The sequence below is a fragment of the Pseudochaenichthys georgianus genome, chromosome 22 (genome assembly GCF_902827115.2).
Source record: "Pseudochaenichthys georgianus chromosome 22, fPseGeo1.2, whole genome shotgun sequence".
Classification (NCBI taxonomy): domain Eukaryota; kingdom Metazoa; phylum Chordata; class Actinopteri; order Perciformes; family Channichthyidae; genus Pseudochaenichthys; species Pseudochaenichthys georgianus.
In genome coordinates this window covers 1,242,311-1,257,687 of record NC_047524.1, presented here as the reverse complement: position 1 = coordinate 1,257,687, position 15,377 = coordinate 1,242,311, and the positions used below count along the sequence as shown (strand labels likewise).

The 15,377-nt window shown below is 43.5% G+C and overlaps 1 protein-coding gene across 1 annotated transcript in view; it reads left to right on the top strand.

Annotated features, from left to right (window-relative positions):
• slc8a3 (solute carrier family 8 member 3) overlaps window positions 1–15,377 on the top strand; it is a 129,875-nt gene that overhangs the window by 80,554 nt on the left and 33,944 nt on the right. The window contains 1 exon segment of the mRNA XM_034111910.1: window positions 12,008–12,114. Within this exon segment, the coding sequence (XP_033967801.1) occupies window positions 12,008–12,114 (107 nt within the window).

Genomic DNA, 15,377 nt, shown 5'->3' with positions numbered 1-15,377 from the left:
AGTCTGAAGTACTTTGTAGACTGCAGGGTAGCTGGTGGATTTACTCCAGGTGGAACTAAAGTCTGATTTAACACTTGATTAGATTTAACATCATTCATCCAGATCTGAGAAGTAACTAAAGGTATGAAATACATGTCGTGGAGGAGAAGTACACCATGTACCTCTGAACTGTAGTGGAGTAGAAGTACAAAGAAGCATAACATGTAAAGTATAAGTACCTCAAAGTTGTACTTAAGTTACAGTTCTTGAGTAAATGTACTTAGTTACTTATTGGTTCTCAATATAGGACTTTTACTGAGAGTATTATTTTCGTGTTTTATCACTACTTGTCCTCCAGTAAAGGATCTGGATGCCTCCTTGTTTATGAGAGTGTTTTCTCTGGGTGGTCCCTGCGGGGGGGGGAATATTAAATCTGATGTAAATGTGTCGTCAGATTGACAGGAAGTCATTGACCAATGTGTTTACGGGGTTTCTTTCAGTGATTGCTGGGGGGAAGCAATAATCAGACTATAATGAGTGCGGCCCATAATCCCTGCTCAGTGACAGAAAGCAGGCCCGTTTAATTAAGGCGCTGATTTCCCATGAGGCACTGGGGCCTTTTTATTCTCCTCTCCTCGTCCTCTTCCTGTCTGTGTTGGCTCGACTTGACTCTGGATTTTGAATAAAGGCAGTGCCATGATCTGACGAGGCTATACAAGTGTTTTTAAAGTTTATTTATAACATTTTTTTGGTGCTTATAATTGATTTCCTGGCCTCTGTACTGAAGCCTTCCGAGTAAATCGCCAGAACGCCGACACCTCCTCATCTCCACTGCTCCCATGTTTTCCTTTGTGTTGCCATAAGTTAGTCTCTCTCCGTTGGTGCGCGGGGCTAATGCTAATGCTAATAATGCTAATAATGCTAATGCTAATAATCCTAATGCCAGCAAATACAATGACGGCTTCAAAAAACTTTTCTGAGTTTTACGGGGCGGAGTTTGCATTCGCCCAGCCAATAGAAATTGGAGCTTTTTTCTCCCGAGGAAAGCACCACCTCTCTAGCAGACACTACAAAGGAGGAACAGTTCTCATAAGTTCTCTTTTTGGTGCGAACGCAAAATCCCAAGAACTATCGGAACTAAACGGGAAAAGTACGGGGAAAAGTACTCCGGTGTGAAAGCGCCTATTGCACAAACAATCAGGAAAGCCTTTGAATCTCAAAAACTTGGGTTGAGAAGCGAGTTTGAGAAGATATTTCCTCGCAGCTGTCGTTAAATGCTGTCATGAGTTAGTGTGCAAAGCAACTGAACAGACAGAGGAAACTTTGAAGAGAAATTGGAAAAGGTTTGATTCAGTTCAGACCTGAGAGCTTTGGGGTCGTTGGTGTTTTACAGAGAGGAGTAAAAGGTTGGATTTAATTGCCGCACTTTTACGGCTGCTGCTGCTTCTTCAGCCCGGAGGACATAAGTCCTGCTGGCTCCCGTGCAGAGAGGAAGAGGAGATTTGAGAAGAAGTGGAGATTGGATATCACATATCACCGCTTTTGATGTGGCACTCCACCGCAGAGGTTTCACACTTCCAGAGGTTACACAGTGTTATTTGTGGAAGAGCCAGAGAGGAGGGGGAGGCAGTAAATCTGCTGTCGGGGGGGAGAGGGGCACGGCTTGCTTCAGATGCAGTGTGTCTTAGCTCTAGAACAGAGAAGGAAACACTTGCTGTGTCTCAATTTTCATACTTATGTTCTTATATTTGCATTCTTTAAATGGGTCCCAATGCAAAGTATGAGAACCTGTGTGTTGCAATGCACTCCTAACGGTCAACAGGTTGGGTGTGGAGTGGACACCTCATTGAATGCCATCTTGGAAGTTGTGAGAGCCTGAAAGAGTCCTCTCCTGCTGATGTTCAGGTGTATATCAGTATGTAGTGTCTCTACTTTAAAGAGTCCTCTCCTGCTGATGTTCAGGTGGATATCAGTATGTAGTCTCTACTTTAAAGAGTCCTCTCCTGCTGATGTTCAGGTGTGTATCAGTATGTAGTGTCTCTACTTTAAAGAGTCCTCTCCTGCTGATGTTCAGGTGTATATCAGTATGTAGTGTCTCTACTTTAAAGAGTCCTCTCCTGCTGATGTTCAGGTGTATATCAGTATGTAGTGTCTCTACTTTAAAGAGTCCTCTCCTGCTGATGTTCAGGTGTATATCAGTATGTAGTGTCTCTACTTTAAAGAGTCCTCTCCTGCTGATGTTCAGGTGTATATCAGTATGTAGTGTCTCTACTTTAAAGAGTCCTCTCCTGCTGATGTTCAGGTGTATATCAGTGTGTAGTGTCTCTACTTTAAAGAGTCCTCTCCTGATGATGTTCAGGTGTATATCAGTAGGTAGTGTCTCTACTTTAAAGAGTCCTCTCCTGCTGATGTTCAGGTGTGTATCAGTATGTAGTGTCTCTACTTTAAAGAGTCCTCTCCTGCTGATGTTCAGGTATATATCAGTATGTAGTGTCTCTACTTTAAAGAGTCCTCTCCTGCTGATGTTCAGGTGTATATCAGTATGTAGTGTCTCTACTTTAAAGAGTCCTCTCCTGCTGATGTTCAGGTGTATATCAGTATGTAGTGTCTCTACTTTAAAGAGTCCTCTCCTGCTGATGTTCAGGTGTATATCAGTGTGTAGTGTCTCTACTTTAAAGAGTCCTCTCCTGCTGATGTTCAGGTGTTTATGTCTCTACTTTAAAGAGTCCTCTCCTGCTGATGTTCAGGTGTATATCAGTATGTAGTGTCTCTACTTTAAAGAGTCCTCTCCTGCTGATGTTCAGGTGTATATCAGTATGTAGTGTCTCTACTTTAAAGAGTCCTCTCCTGCTGATGTTCAGGTGTATATCAGTATGTAGTGTCTCTACTTTAAAGAGTCCTCTCCTGCTGATGTTCAGGTGTATATCAGTATGTAGTGTCTCTACTTTAAAGAGTCCTCTCCTGCTGATGTTCAGGTGTGTATCAGTATGTAGTGTCTCTACTTTAAAGAGTCCTCTCCTGCTGATGTCCAGGTGTATATCAGTATGTAGTGTCTCTACTTTAAAGAGTCCTCTCCTGCTGATGTTCAGGTGTATATCAGTATGTAGTGTCTCTACATTAAAGAGTCCTCTCCTGCTGATGTTCAGGTGTATATCAGTATGTAGTGTCTCTACTTTAAAGAGTCCTCTCCTGCTGATGTTCAGGTGTATATCAGTATGTAGTGTCTCTACTTTAAAGAGTCCTCTCCTGCTGATGTTCAGGTGTATATCAGTGTGTAGTGTCTCTACTTTAAAGAGTCCTCTCCTGCTGATGTTCAGGTGTATATCAGTATGTAGTGTCTCTACTTTAAAGAGTCCTCTCCTGCTGATGTTCAGGTGTATATCAGTATGTAGTGTCTCTACTTTAAAGAGTCCTCTCCTGCTGATGTTCAGGTGTATATCAGTATGTAGTGTCTCTACTTTAAAGAGTCCTCTCCTGATGATGTTCAGGTGTATATCAGTAGGTAGTGTCTCTACTTTAAAGAGTCCTCTCCTGCTGATGTTCAGGTGTGTATCAGTATGTAGTGTCTCTACTTTAAAGAGTCCTCTCCTGCTGATGTTCAGGTGTATATCAGTATGTAGTGTCTCTACTTTAAAGAGTCCTCTCCTGCTGATGTTCAGGTGTATATCAGTATGTAGTGTCTCTACTTTAAAGAGTCCTCTCCTGCTGATGTTCAGGTGTATATCAGTATGTAGTGTCTCTACTTTAAAGAGTCCTCTCCTGCTGATGTTCAGGTGTATATCAGTATGTAGTGTCTCTACTTTAAAGAGTCCTCTCCTGCTGATCTTCAGGTGTATATCAGTATGTAGTGTCTCTACTTTAAAGAGTCCTCTCCTGCTGATCTTCAGGTGTATATCAGTATGTAGTGTCTCTACTTTAAAGAGTGCTCTCCTGCTGATGTTCAGGTGTATATCAGTATTTAGTGTCTCTACTTTAAAGAGTCCTCTCCTGCTGATGTTCAGGTGTATATCAGTATGTAGTGTCTCTACTTTAAAGAGTCCTCTCCTGCTGATGTTCAGGTGTATATCAGTATGTAGTGTCTCTACTTTAAAGAGTGCTCTCCTGCTGATGTTCAGGTGTATATCAGTATGTAGTGTCTCTACTTTAAAGAGTCCTCTCCTGCTGGTGTTCAGGTGTATATCAGTATGTAGTGTCTCTACTTTAAAGAGTGCTCTCCTGCTGATGTTCAGGTGTATATCAGTATTGGGTGTCTCTACTTTAAAGAGTCCTCTCCTGCTGATGTTCAGGTGTATATCAGTATGTGGTGTCTCTACTTTAAAGAGTCCTCTCCTGCTGATGTTCAGGTGTATATCAGTATGTAGTGTCTCTACTTTAAAGAGTCCTCTCCTGCTGATGTTCAGGTGTATATCAGTATGTAGTGTCTCTACTTTAAAGAGTCCTCTCCTGCTGATGTCCAGGTGTATATCAGTATGTAGCGTCTCTACATGTCTCCATGTTTTAATGTTCAAAAAGCTCTTTATTCTTCTCATACTGCCTGTGCTGCAGCACCTCTTTTCACCCTCTGTCTGAAATCAGAGCCCAGTCTGCCCATGGCTTCTGCCTCTATTCATCTCTGACTCCCTGCACCTCCTCCTCTTCCATGTTTCTCCCCCCTCCTCCCTCTCGGATCAGGGGTGTAAAGCCTCTAATCAGCTGTCGTGAAGACTGAATTTAAGGGTGCCATGTTTATCATGTTGGAATCATTAACACGTGAAGCTGAACACATGAGTGAAATACAGTTTATCAAACGAGAGCTCCGGTGTGAACATTAACGCCTTTTTACTTATTTGTAGTGCCGAGCAATATATTGATATTATACCCAAAATGTCTGCTGCATACAACTTTAACACACACACACACACACACACACACACACACACACACACACACACACACACACACACACACACACACACACACACACACACACACACACACACACACACACACACACACACACACACACACACACACACACACACACACAGCAGATGGAGAGGTGAAGCCTCGCTGTGAGGAGCCTGCAGCTGGGACTGGATGTGGAGGCATGAGAGCGCATTTCATAAATACCTTGGAAATATAAAAATAAAATGATGAATATTTAAATAATGGCTGGCGTCTCCCTTAGGGATAAGGTGAGAAGTTCGGTCATCAGGGAGGGACTCGGAGTTGAGTCGCTCCTCCTTCGCGTCGAAAGAAGCCAGTTTAGGTGGTTCGGGCACCTAGTTAGGATGCCACCTGGGCGCCTCCCTAGGGAGGTGTTCCAGGCACGTCCAGCTGGGAAGAGACCAAGGGGTAGACCTAGGACCAGGTGGAGGGATTATATCTCTTCGCTGGCCTGGGAGCGCCTTGGGACCCCCCAGTCAGAGCTGGTTGATGTCGGCAGGGAAAAGAAAGTTTGGGGCTCTCTGCTGGAACTGCTACCCCGAGACCCGACCACGGATAAGCGGGAGCAGATGGATGGATGGACCAATCTGCACAATGACTACTTTTACTGTCGCTACTTTCACTATATTTTGATGATAATACTTTTCTACTTTTACTTGAGGAACATTTTGAATGCAGGACTTTTACTGTAATAGAGTATTCCTACACTCTGGTACTTCTACTTTTATTCAAGTACAAGATCTGAGTACTTCTACTGTTACTCAAGTAAAATAATTCTATATTTATTCCTTTTTCACGACTTCATTCCTCGTTATGCCTGCACCAGTATACAGCAGAGCAAATCCTTGTATGTGTAAACCTGCTAATAAACATGATTCTGATTCTGTCTGCACGAAAGCCACCGTAAATACATTCTGTGCCTTTAAAACAAGCCAGGAAACCACGTCGCATTCACCTTCTCAACTATTGTTTACTGTCAGAGGCTGCAACAGAAAAATGTAATGATGAGAAAAGTCGTTTCTTAAGTCGTTTAGCGGTCGATGCTCCGACTGTCTGCGAGATCGAGGCGCTGCAGGGTGAGAGGTCAGGGTAACAGAGATCAATAAAATATGATATCACTTCTCAAAGTCAGTTAGAGGACGAACGTGTCCACACACACACACACACACACACACACACACACACAGCAGATGGAGAGGTGAAGCCTCGCTGTGAGGAGCCTGCAGCTGGGACTGGATGTGGAGGCATGAGAGCGCATTTCATAAATACATTGGAAATATAAAAATAAAATGATGAATAGTTAAATAAACAAAATAAATAATAATAATAATAATAATAAACATATTTGTGGGGGAAACAGGATTTCGAAAAGACATGTCCCCCCTGTCCCCAGTGGAAATTCAGTCAAGTGCAATAAATATATATGCAAGTTTCAACACACACACACACACACACACACACACACACACACACACACACACACACACACACACACACACACACACACACACACACACACACACACACACACACACACACACACACACACACACACACACACTGCTGCTGGACTCAGAGTGACTTTCTGCAGCTCACACAGATGTTCGGATGGATGGATGAATTATTGATGATTGTCACAGATAGATGTCGCTCGATGTTCCCCACACGTGTTGGGCCATAATTAGAACTCGTTGTGAATGTTTTCAGGCCATTGAACGCCCGTTATCAGTTGTTTTATTCAACTGTGAAGAAACCTAAAATATAGAGGCCAAACGTTGGCACATAATCAAATCTAACTGGATTTTAATGCCGTAAAAATGTCTATTTTCAAAGATATTCTAACTGTAATAGCTTGGTGTCCTGCTGCATTAGAAACCAAGCACTGCTGCCTGTACGGAGCGGATAGGTTTCCCCCACAGCTCAATGTGGTTAAGTGCGTGGTTGCTTTTATGTTTGCATGTTGCTGCAGTAACCGTGAGGCTGCAGCTGTGGTTTCTGCGTGCATAGCTCACATGCATGTCAGGAGGACCAGCGCTTCCTCTTCTCTTCACTCCTGGGGAAAAGCTTGCTCTTGCCGCAGAAGCTCTGCAGACATCTCTCACAGCGATCTGAGGAAAGCCCCGCCGCCGGGATGTAAAGAGAGAGGGGTTGTTCTGCTGGTGTGCTAACAGCATCTCAGATACTATTCCCCCTCGGCAAATCACATGTACACGGCTATGGAAAGAGATTTAACCGTGCGTTACATGAGTAATAGCATTTTAATTCCTCTAGAGATGCTTGGATTCTATATTAATATGTATACACGGGGTTGGGAGGGTACTTTAAACATGTATTCCAATTGACTTACTAATTCATTGTTAAAAATTACTTTATTTAAGTTTCACAATATAAAGTAATGCAACCTGAATACTTACCTCAGTATCAAATGCATTGCAAATAAATACAAAATAAAATAAATATCCCACGTAACTATACACATATTAAAGAGGCCCTGTTTTGCTTTTGGGGGTTTCCCCTCTCCTGTAGTGTGATCCCTGTGTTCCCTCCAGAGGGTGTTTCTCTGCGCTCCAACGCATTGTACGTGAACATTAAAGCATGGAGACATGTAGAGACACTACATACTGATATACACCTGAACATCAGCAGGAGAGGACTCTTTAAAGTAGAGACACTACATACTGATATACACCTGAACATCAGCAGGAGAGGACTCTTTAAAGTAGAGACACTACATACTGATATACACCTGAACATCAGCTGGAGAGGACTCTTTAAAGTAGAGACACTACATACTGATATACACCTGAACATCAGCAGGAGAGGACTCTTTAAAGTAGAGACACTACATACTGATATACACCTGAACATCAGCAGGAGAGGACTCTTTAAAGTAGAGACACTACATACTGATATACACCTGAACATCAGCAGGAGAGGACTCTTTAAAGTAGAGACACTACATACTGATATACACCTGAACATCAGCAGGAGAGGACTCTTTAAAGTAGAGACACTACATACTGATATACACCTGAACATCAGCAGGAGAGGACTCTTTAAAGTAGAGACACTACATACTGATAAACACCTGAACATCAGCAGGAGAGGACTCTTTAAAGTAGAGACTACATACTGATATACACCTGGACATCAGCAGGAGAGGACTCTTTAAAGTAGAGACACTACATGCTGATATACACCTGAACATCAGCAGGAGAGGACTCTTTAAAGTAGAGACACTACACACTGATATACACCTGAACATCAGCAGGAGAGGACTCTTTAAAGTAGAAACACTACATACTGATATACACCTGAACATCAGCAGGAGAGGACTCTTTAAAGTAGAGACACTACATACTGATATACACCTGAACATCAGCAGGAGAGGACTCTTTAAAGTAGAGACACTACATACTGATATACACCTGAACATCAGCAGGAGAGGACTCTTTAAAGTAGAGACACTACATACTGATATACACCTGAACATCAGCAGGAGAGGACTCTTTAAAGTAGAGACACCACATACTGATATACACCTGAACATCAGCAGGAGAGGACTCTTTAAAGTAGAGACACTACATACTGATATACACCTGAACATCAGCAGGAGAGGACTCTTTAAAGTAGAGACACCACATACTGATATACACCTGAACATCAGCATATGTCCTTTTTAATTGGAAGTTTGACATTTAAGTTGAATACAAGTGCTCATTAATGTTTTAAGAGGCATCATTCATTTGACCTAGCCACAAGTATGCAGCATGATGTGTGTTTCTGTATTATGCACAAAGTAGAAGCCTAGAAGTCCCTTTTATGACCAAGTGTGCAACACAACAAGCTGAGAACATGTCGCAACAGCCGCTCCTCCTCCTCTCTCCAGGCTCAGAAACATTCCCTGCCAGCAGCAGACAGGCTAACAGAAGCTGACAGCGGCGCAGCTAGCCCTGAAATACGGATTACATACTTTATTATGTGTCTGACATCTCATGGGGAATGTCGCTTTCTCCCCTCTTCATCCGAGCAAAAATGCAATTTCCACGCATTTTATTTAGGGATGGTATTTCAGGAGTTCTGCAAATAAAGTGGCAGCGCAGCATTCATTATGGATTGCTGCTCTTGTTTCCCTGACGTCCCGCTGATGTAGTCCCAGCGCCGTGACATAAAGAGAGGCTGGTGTCAGTCAAAGCACTGCCTCTCTCTCACGCAAGGCAAGGCAAGGCAAGGCAAGGCAAGGCAAGGCAAGGCAAGGCAAGGCAAGGCAAGGCAAGGCAAGGCAAGGCAAGGCAAGGCAAGGCAAGGCAAGGCAAGGCAAGGCAAGGCAAGGCAAGGCAAGGCAAGGCAAGGCAAGGCAAGGCAAGGCAAGGCAAGGCAAGGGCAAGGGCAAGGCAAGTTTATTTATATAGCACCTTTCAGCACAAGGCAATTCAAGGTGCTTTACAAAAATGAAAGACATTAAGAAAATGGCATTTCAAATCAGTCATTAAAAAGAAAAGCTAATAAAATAAACATTAAAAGTTACAGTGCAGTCTAAGATATGAATAGTTCAATTATTTCGGTTCTTGATTTTTTATTTATTCACAGAACCTCCCTTTGGAGATCCGAACATTTCCGTCCCGATTGTTCATAGACTGATTGTTTTCACCATGTTTTGCTCGCATGACATCCACAATCGGACCCTCAGGAGGGTGTACTAGCCCCCTACTCTGCTTTGCGTTCCATAACAAAGTCTTTAAGTGTTACCTGAACACACCTAAAAACCCTGGCTACGATGGAAATCCCAAATATCCTACTTTCGAGCAGTCCCTCTCATATACACACACGCACACGCACACACGCACACACACACACACACACACACACACACACACACACACACACATATATTGGTACACACTCACACAGCACACGATCTTTATAAAAAACTCTTAATCTGAGCATCTCTGGAGGAATTCAAATGTTTGTTTAAGCTGCAGACAAATAGGGAAACAAGTGAATTTCATGCAACATGTTTTCCTTTGCATGAGGATGAAAATTATGTATTTCTTAGACAGAGCCAGGCTCACCTGTTTCCAGTCTTTATGCTAAGCTATGCTAACCATGACTCCTAAGATGTTGCTGTGCTTTACTCGTTGTATTAAAGCTGTAACTACTAAGTCTCATAGTTGTTCTTGCACGTAAACATATAAAAACATTCTTTAAGCTAGAGATTCCTCGTAGTGCTGCCTTTGTTCCTTGTGCTCTCTCCGGGTTGTTGCTTCTTCAATCTGACTTATTTTTCTTTCTTTTGTTTACCTTGCCTGGTCCCCCTGCTCTTTTGTGTTTTCCATGATGCATAAACATGTCATTGTCCATTAATAGGCCCGACATTACTGTGGGTTGCACAAGTCCAGCTGAATGCAACAAAGCTTTCCTCAGAGGAGTTCCCACTCTGGCCGTTTATCTGCTGCGCCGCTCAATAACTCTTTAAAAAGATCAATTAGACGATCAGAGGCATTACAGCGAGGTGAAGCCGGAGAAACAGCTTCACCCTGCAGACGCTTCACTTCATTACAGGATCGTTCCCCTCAAACCTCAGCCATAAACTCCCCAGTTATCTGCTCCTCTCTTACCTGCAGGCGGGGCGTCTCAGTGACTGAAAGCATAAAAATCGATTTGGACGGCGACAGTTTCTTTCATTTATCGCGTGCATTCACCTTTTTTGCCCTTGTGAAACGTCCCTTTATACGTTTTACAGGATGATTGATGACAGGCTGTTTTACTTCATTCTGCTCTTGTATTCTCTCTGCTGTGCTTTCTCTCGCCCTCTGTTCCCACTTTATTAGACGCGTGATTACATTACATTACATGTTGTTAGACGCTTTTATCCAAAGCGACTTACTTACTCCATACTGTGGACAATCCCCACAGGAGCAATTTGGGGTAAAGTGTCTTTCCCAGGGACACAACGACATGCTGACTGCAGTGGGGTTTGAACCTGTGCTCCCCTGATCCGAACACATACGCACAACCCACTGCGCCACACGCCTCCTGATGAATGTCAGGGGCCGTTTCTCAATGTCGAGTATACCTGCTGCAGAGCCACTATTTCAAGTATACTACGTCATCGAGTGGTGCCGAATGCTGGGCATTTAACATGCATTTAAACAGTCCTTCTGCGCCATTCGATGACGTATATACTTGAAATAGTGGCTCTGCAGCGGGTTTACTCGACATTCAGAAACGGCCAGGGATCCTGTGTGTTACCGTTAGCATCTGGTGGCTAATGTTAGCAAACGTTAGATGAATATTGTGTTATGTGAAATGATTAATTTGATAATTGACACTTGTAAAAACAGTCAATGCTTAGCAAAAGTTGCATACAAGTTAACTTGCTTAAAAGAGAGATTAGCAAACTTTAGAAGAAGCACTATCTTTCTTTTACAAATGCACATTTGGGCCGTTGTACTGCGTTTGCACCTATCGGCCACCGTACCATAATGGGGCGAAGCCTGCGAGCTAGTTCAGGCGGTCAACTTGAGCACAATCATACATTACCACGTGACGCCCTCGTCCGTCTTACAACCAACCAAACACATTCTCTAAACATGCCGCTCTATTTAAGCTGCCCGGTCTGCCTGCCTCTGCCTCGCTATGCTGCCGCGTTCACTTGCTGCGTTCATGTTGCTGCTGCTGCTGCTCGCCTGCCCCCCCCCCCCCCCCTCCACCCCTGCTTCCACCTGTAGGCTCGGGGGATAGTTATCTAATCTTCACTCAATGTTCTTTGTAAATCTGTGGAGTGATGAGGCCCGAGCCTCGACGCCAAACTCAAACTATATGCTGCTTATAATGAACATATTAAGAACACGTGAGTTGTCTGACTGAACTGTTAATTTCTACTGTTGGAATGTTTAAATGTACCGTTGCATTACAGCTACAGAAACTTGAAGATTTAAAGATGAATAAAAAAAGCAACCTTTCACCTCGTAACATTTCCCTTTCGCTGTTTATTAATCCTATTTACAGAGCACTTCCGGTGTCCCTCCACCACGAATTAACCTTTCTCTTCTTCTTCTCTCTTCCCCCCTCTCTGTCCCTCCTCTTCCTCTTCTTGCAGCAAACTTGTTCACGTGAAAATTATTGACGATGAGGAGTATGAGAAAAACAAGAACTTCTACCTGGAGCTGGCCGAGCCTCGCATGGTAGACATGAGTCTGCAGAAAGGTGCGGTACTGAGCAGTTTTCTTCATCTCTTTACACTTCCTCTTTCTCTCCTCCTCTTCCTCAGTCTCTCGCTCTCACATGTTGTCAGTCTTATTTCTCGCTGTTAGTCGTTGCTGTCTCCCCCGTTTTCTTTTATGAAATTCTGAAAATGTCTGCAGAATCTGTCGTTTCCTCTCACACACATATCCAGCGGTGGAAGAAGTATTTAGTGTGTATTATTTATATGTTTAACTATACAGTAACACAATCTAAAAAACACTTGTCATGTCATGTCATGCAATCAACATCTTTAGTATGTATAATTGTTTGTTTGACACATATTTTCTGCAATAATCCAAAAAAGCTGTAGCTTGGTGCTATGGCGAAGCAGTGTGGCATCATGGGAGTTGTAGTCTTCTCCTGGTTAGTGTTGATGGTTCAGGAGGTTGTTCGCGTCTCGTCCTCCTCTCTGATTTAAAGGAGTAAAAACGGTCAATAAAGCAGTTTGACGATGTGTGTCTCAAACATGCATTAAACTGACTGCGTACCTGTCAGAAAATGTGTGTTCTTACATTCCTCTGGGTATTGTCTCATTTCAATGCATTGCATGTGTAAATGTAGATGTTCCCTCTTCTTCACTTTCTTTACCTTAAATTGTACTTTTCTCAAAGGCACTGCCACCTTTATATCCCTACCTCTCTTTTCTTAAACACCATGTACCCCTAAAGACTCGTTATCCCACAGCCCTGCTTTCATATATGTGGGGGAAACTTCTGTGCAGCAGCAATGCAGTGGGAGTCACCGACTCAGGAAGGAGACACGGGCAGAGCAGGAGCTTTGATGTCAAACACTGATGGTTTATTTAGGAGCCTCGGCCGGAGAATTCACATCACAAGTCCAAGAGCCAGAGGTTCTGACTTCACGGTGGAGTTGCCACGTCAATTCTGGAGCGCCTCTCTCTCGTCAGCCCATTTAACTGGTTCACAGAGTAATCAACATATTGAGAAGATAGCCTAAACAGTTGGGAACACTGCGTTGCGTCTGACCCTTATGGCCTCGAAGATTTCACACCTTGGAGTCCACAAACACCGAGAAGGAAGTGTCCCAGTGTACCCACAGCAATAAACCATCTGTGACCTAGGGTCGCCCGGTCATAGAATGGGAACAACAACATTATGGCTGAAGCAGCCTATCTCCTTAAAGGAGATAAGTCATATCTAGGAGTCTAGGACAATTATTTCCCTCACAATATACACTCAAAGCACACACATCTTCATCCTGGGCCGGTACTGAAGTGGGCCGGCCGGACGATGGGGACCGGTCGGCTAAGTCACTAGCACCCCTCCCGTCGACAATTTACTAGTGGTATTTACACTGAACAAAAATATAAACGCAACACTTGCTCCCATTTTTCATGAGATGAACTCAAAGATCTAAAACATTTTCTATAAACACAAAATAACCATTTCTCTCAAATATTGTTCACAAATCTGAAAGAATCTGCGATAGTGAGCACTTCTCCTTTGCCGAGAGAATCCATCCCACCTCACAGGTGTGGCATATCAAGATGCTGATTAGACAGCATGATTATTGCACAGGTGTGCCTTAGGCTGGCCACAATAAAAGGCCACTCTGAAACGTGCAGTTTTGCTTTATTGGGGGGGGTCTGGGGGGGTCCGAAACCCAGTCAGTATCTGGTGTGAGGGGTAGGGGTAGGGTAATGTTGTGAATCGAGTGGCCTGTGTTCGTCGTCCATAACATACGCCTGACCACACCATAACCCCACCACCACCATGGGCCACTCAATTCACAACATTACCCTAACCCTACCCCTACCACCAGATACTGACTGGTTTTCAGACCCCCCCCAATAAAGCAAAAATGCGCGTTTCAGAGTGGCCTTTTATTGTGGCCAGCCTAAGGCACACCTGTGCAATAATCATGCTGTCTAATCAGCATCTTGATATGCCACACCTGTGAGGTGGGATGGATTATCTCGGCAAAGAGGAGTGCTCACTATCACAGATTTGTGAACAATATTTGAGAGAAATGGTATAGTTGCACTCTGCATCTCGTTATACTTTGTGTATAGATTAGTGACAATAAAAGGCTTTAACTTTAACTTTATTTAGTGTATATAAAAAATGTTTTAGATCTGTGAGTTCATCTCATGAAAAATGGGAGCAAAAACAAAAGTGTTGCGTTTATATTTTTGTTCAGTGTACTTGCGGTACCGAGGTGGGCCGGCGGTAACAAAGTGGGCCGGTCGAGAGTCCCGGGCTGATTTGTAGCCCCGGTCCGCCCCTGTCTTCATCATAATGTCAGTCCGCTGAGACTCGACATGGTCATCTAGGAGCTGCCATCGTTTACCTTCTGCCATTATGTAAAGACACATGTGACCTGAAAGCAGAGTCGCTGTCTGTGTGCCTGTTTGGGAGACAGCGCAATCTGCTGCTGGGGAAATGAGATTATTGATCGATGTTTGGCTCTCAGGCGGCACAGGTCTGCTTTGAAGTTAACACGGTGTGTGGAACTTTGTGAAGAAGCCCTTTTAAGTTGTGTTCAGATCGTTTTGAGGTCGTGCATCTTCTGACGGGGGCGATGTTACTCACCGCGAGATATATATATTTTTGTTTTATTTGACTCCTCTGCACAGCTTGTCTTTAGGCTGCGAGGTGCATACAGAAATAAAGGAGGAAGAAGAGGTCCCATCAGAGTGAGTCTTCGTCAGGAGTTGTGTTTGTTTTCCTGTTCGCAGAAGTTAATGTCAGCTGAAAGAAGCCAACAGGCTTTTCTTTTTTTTAGATTTGCTGCCGTTATCTAACGCGGTGTTATCTAACCGTGAGCTCAACTTTCTCGTTTTATTTCTGTTTCTCCCTTTACTGTTTTCACCAGTTTGTATGTCTTAAAGGTCACCTATCATGCTATTGTAGGCAACAGCAGAGGTCTCAGATATATAAAAATATATAAAAAACATGTCTGTGAAGTGTTTTGCTCAAAATACCAAACAGATCACCCATTCTAGCCATGCCTCATATCCTTCTATTTCACTTCCTGTTTCTAAAGTGCTGATTTGGGGATAAAGCTGATTATATATAAAAGGAGGGGTCTGAGCTCATGCGGGACCCGGCAGCTACCGTCTAAACTAAATGCTGCCGTGATGAAACGCCATATCATGGATCATCAAGGATTATCTCTGAAACAGTCTGGAGCTCAAAGGCTTTCTCTCTTGCCGGTTACACCACAAGGTGAGTTCCTTTGTACTTCCTGCTTCTTCACACACA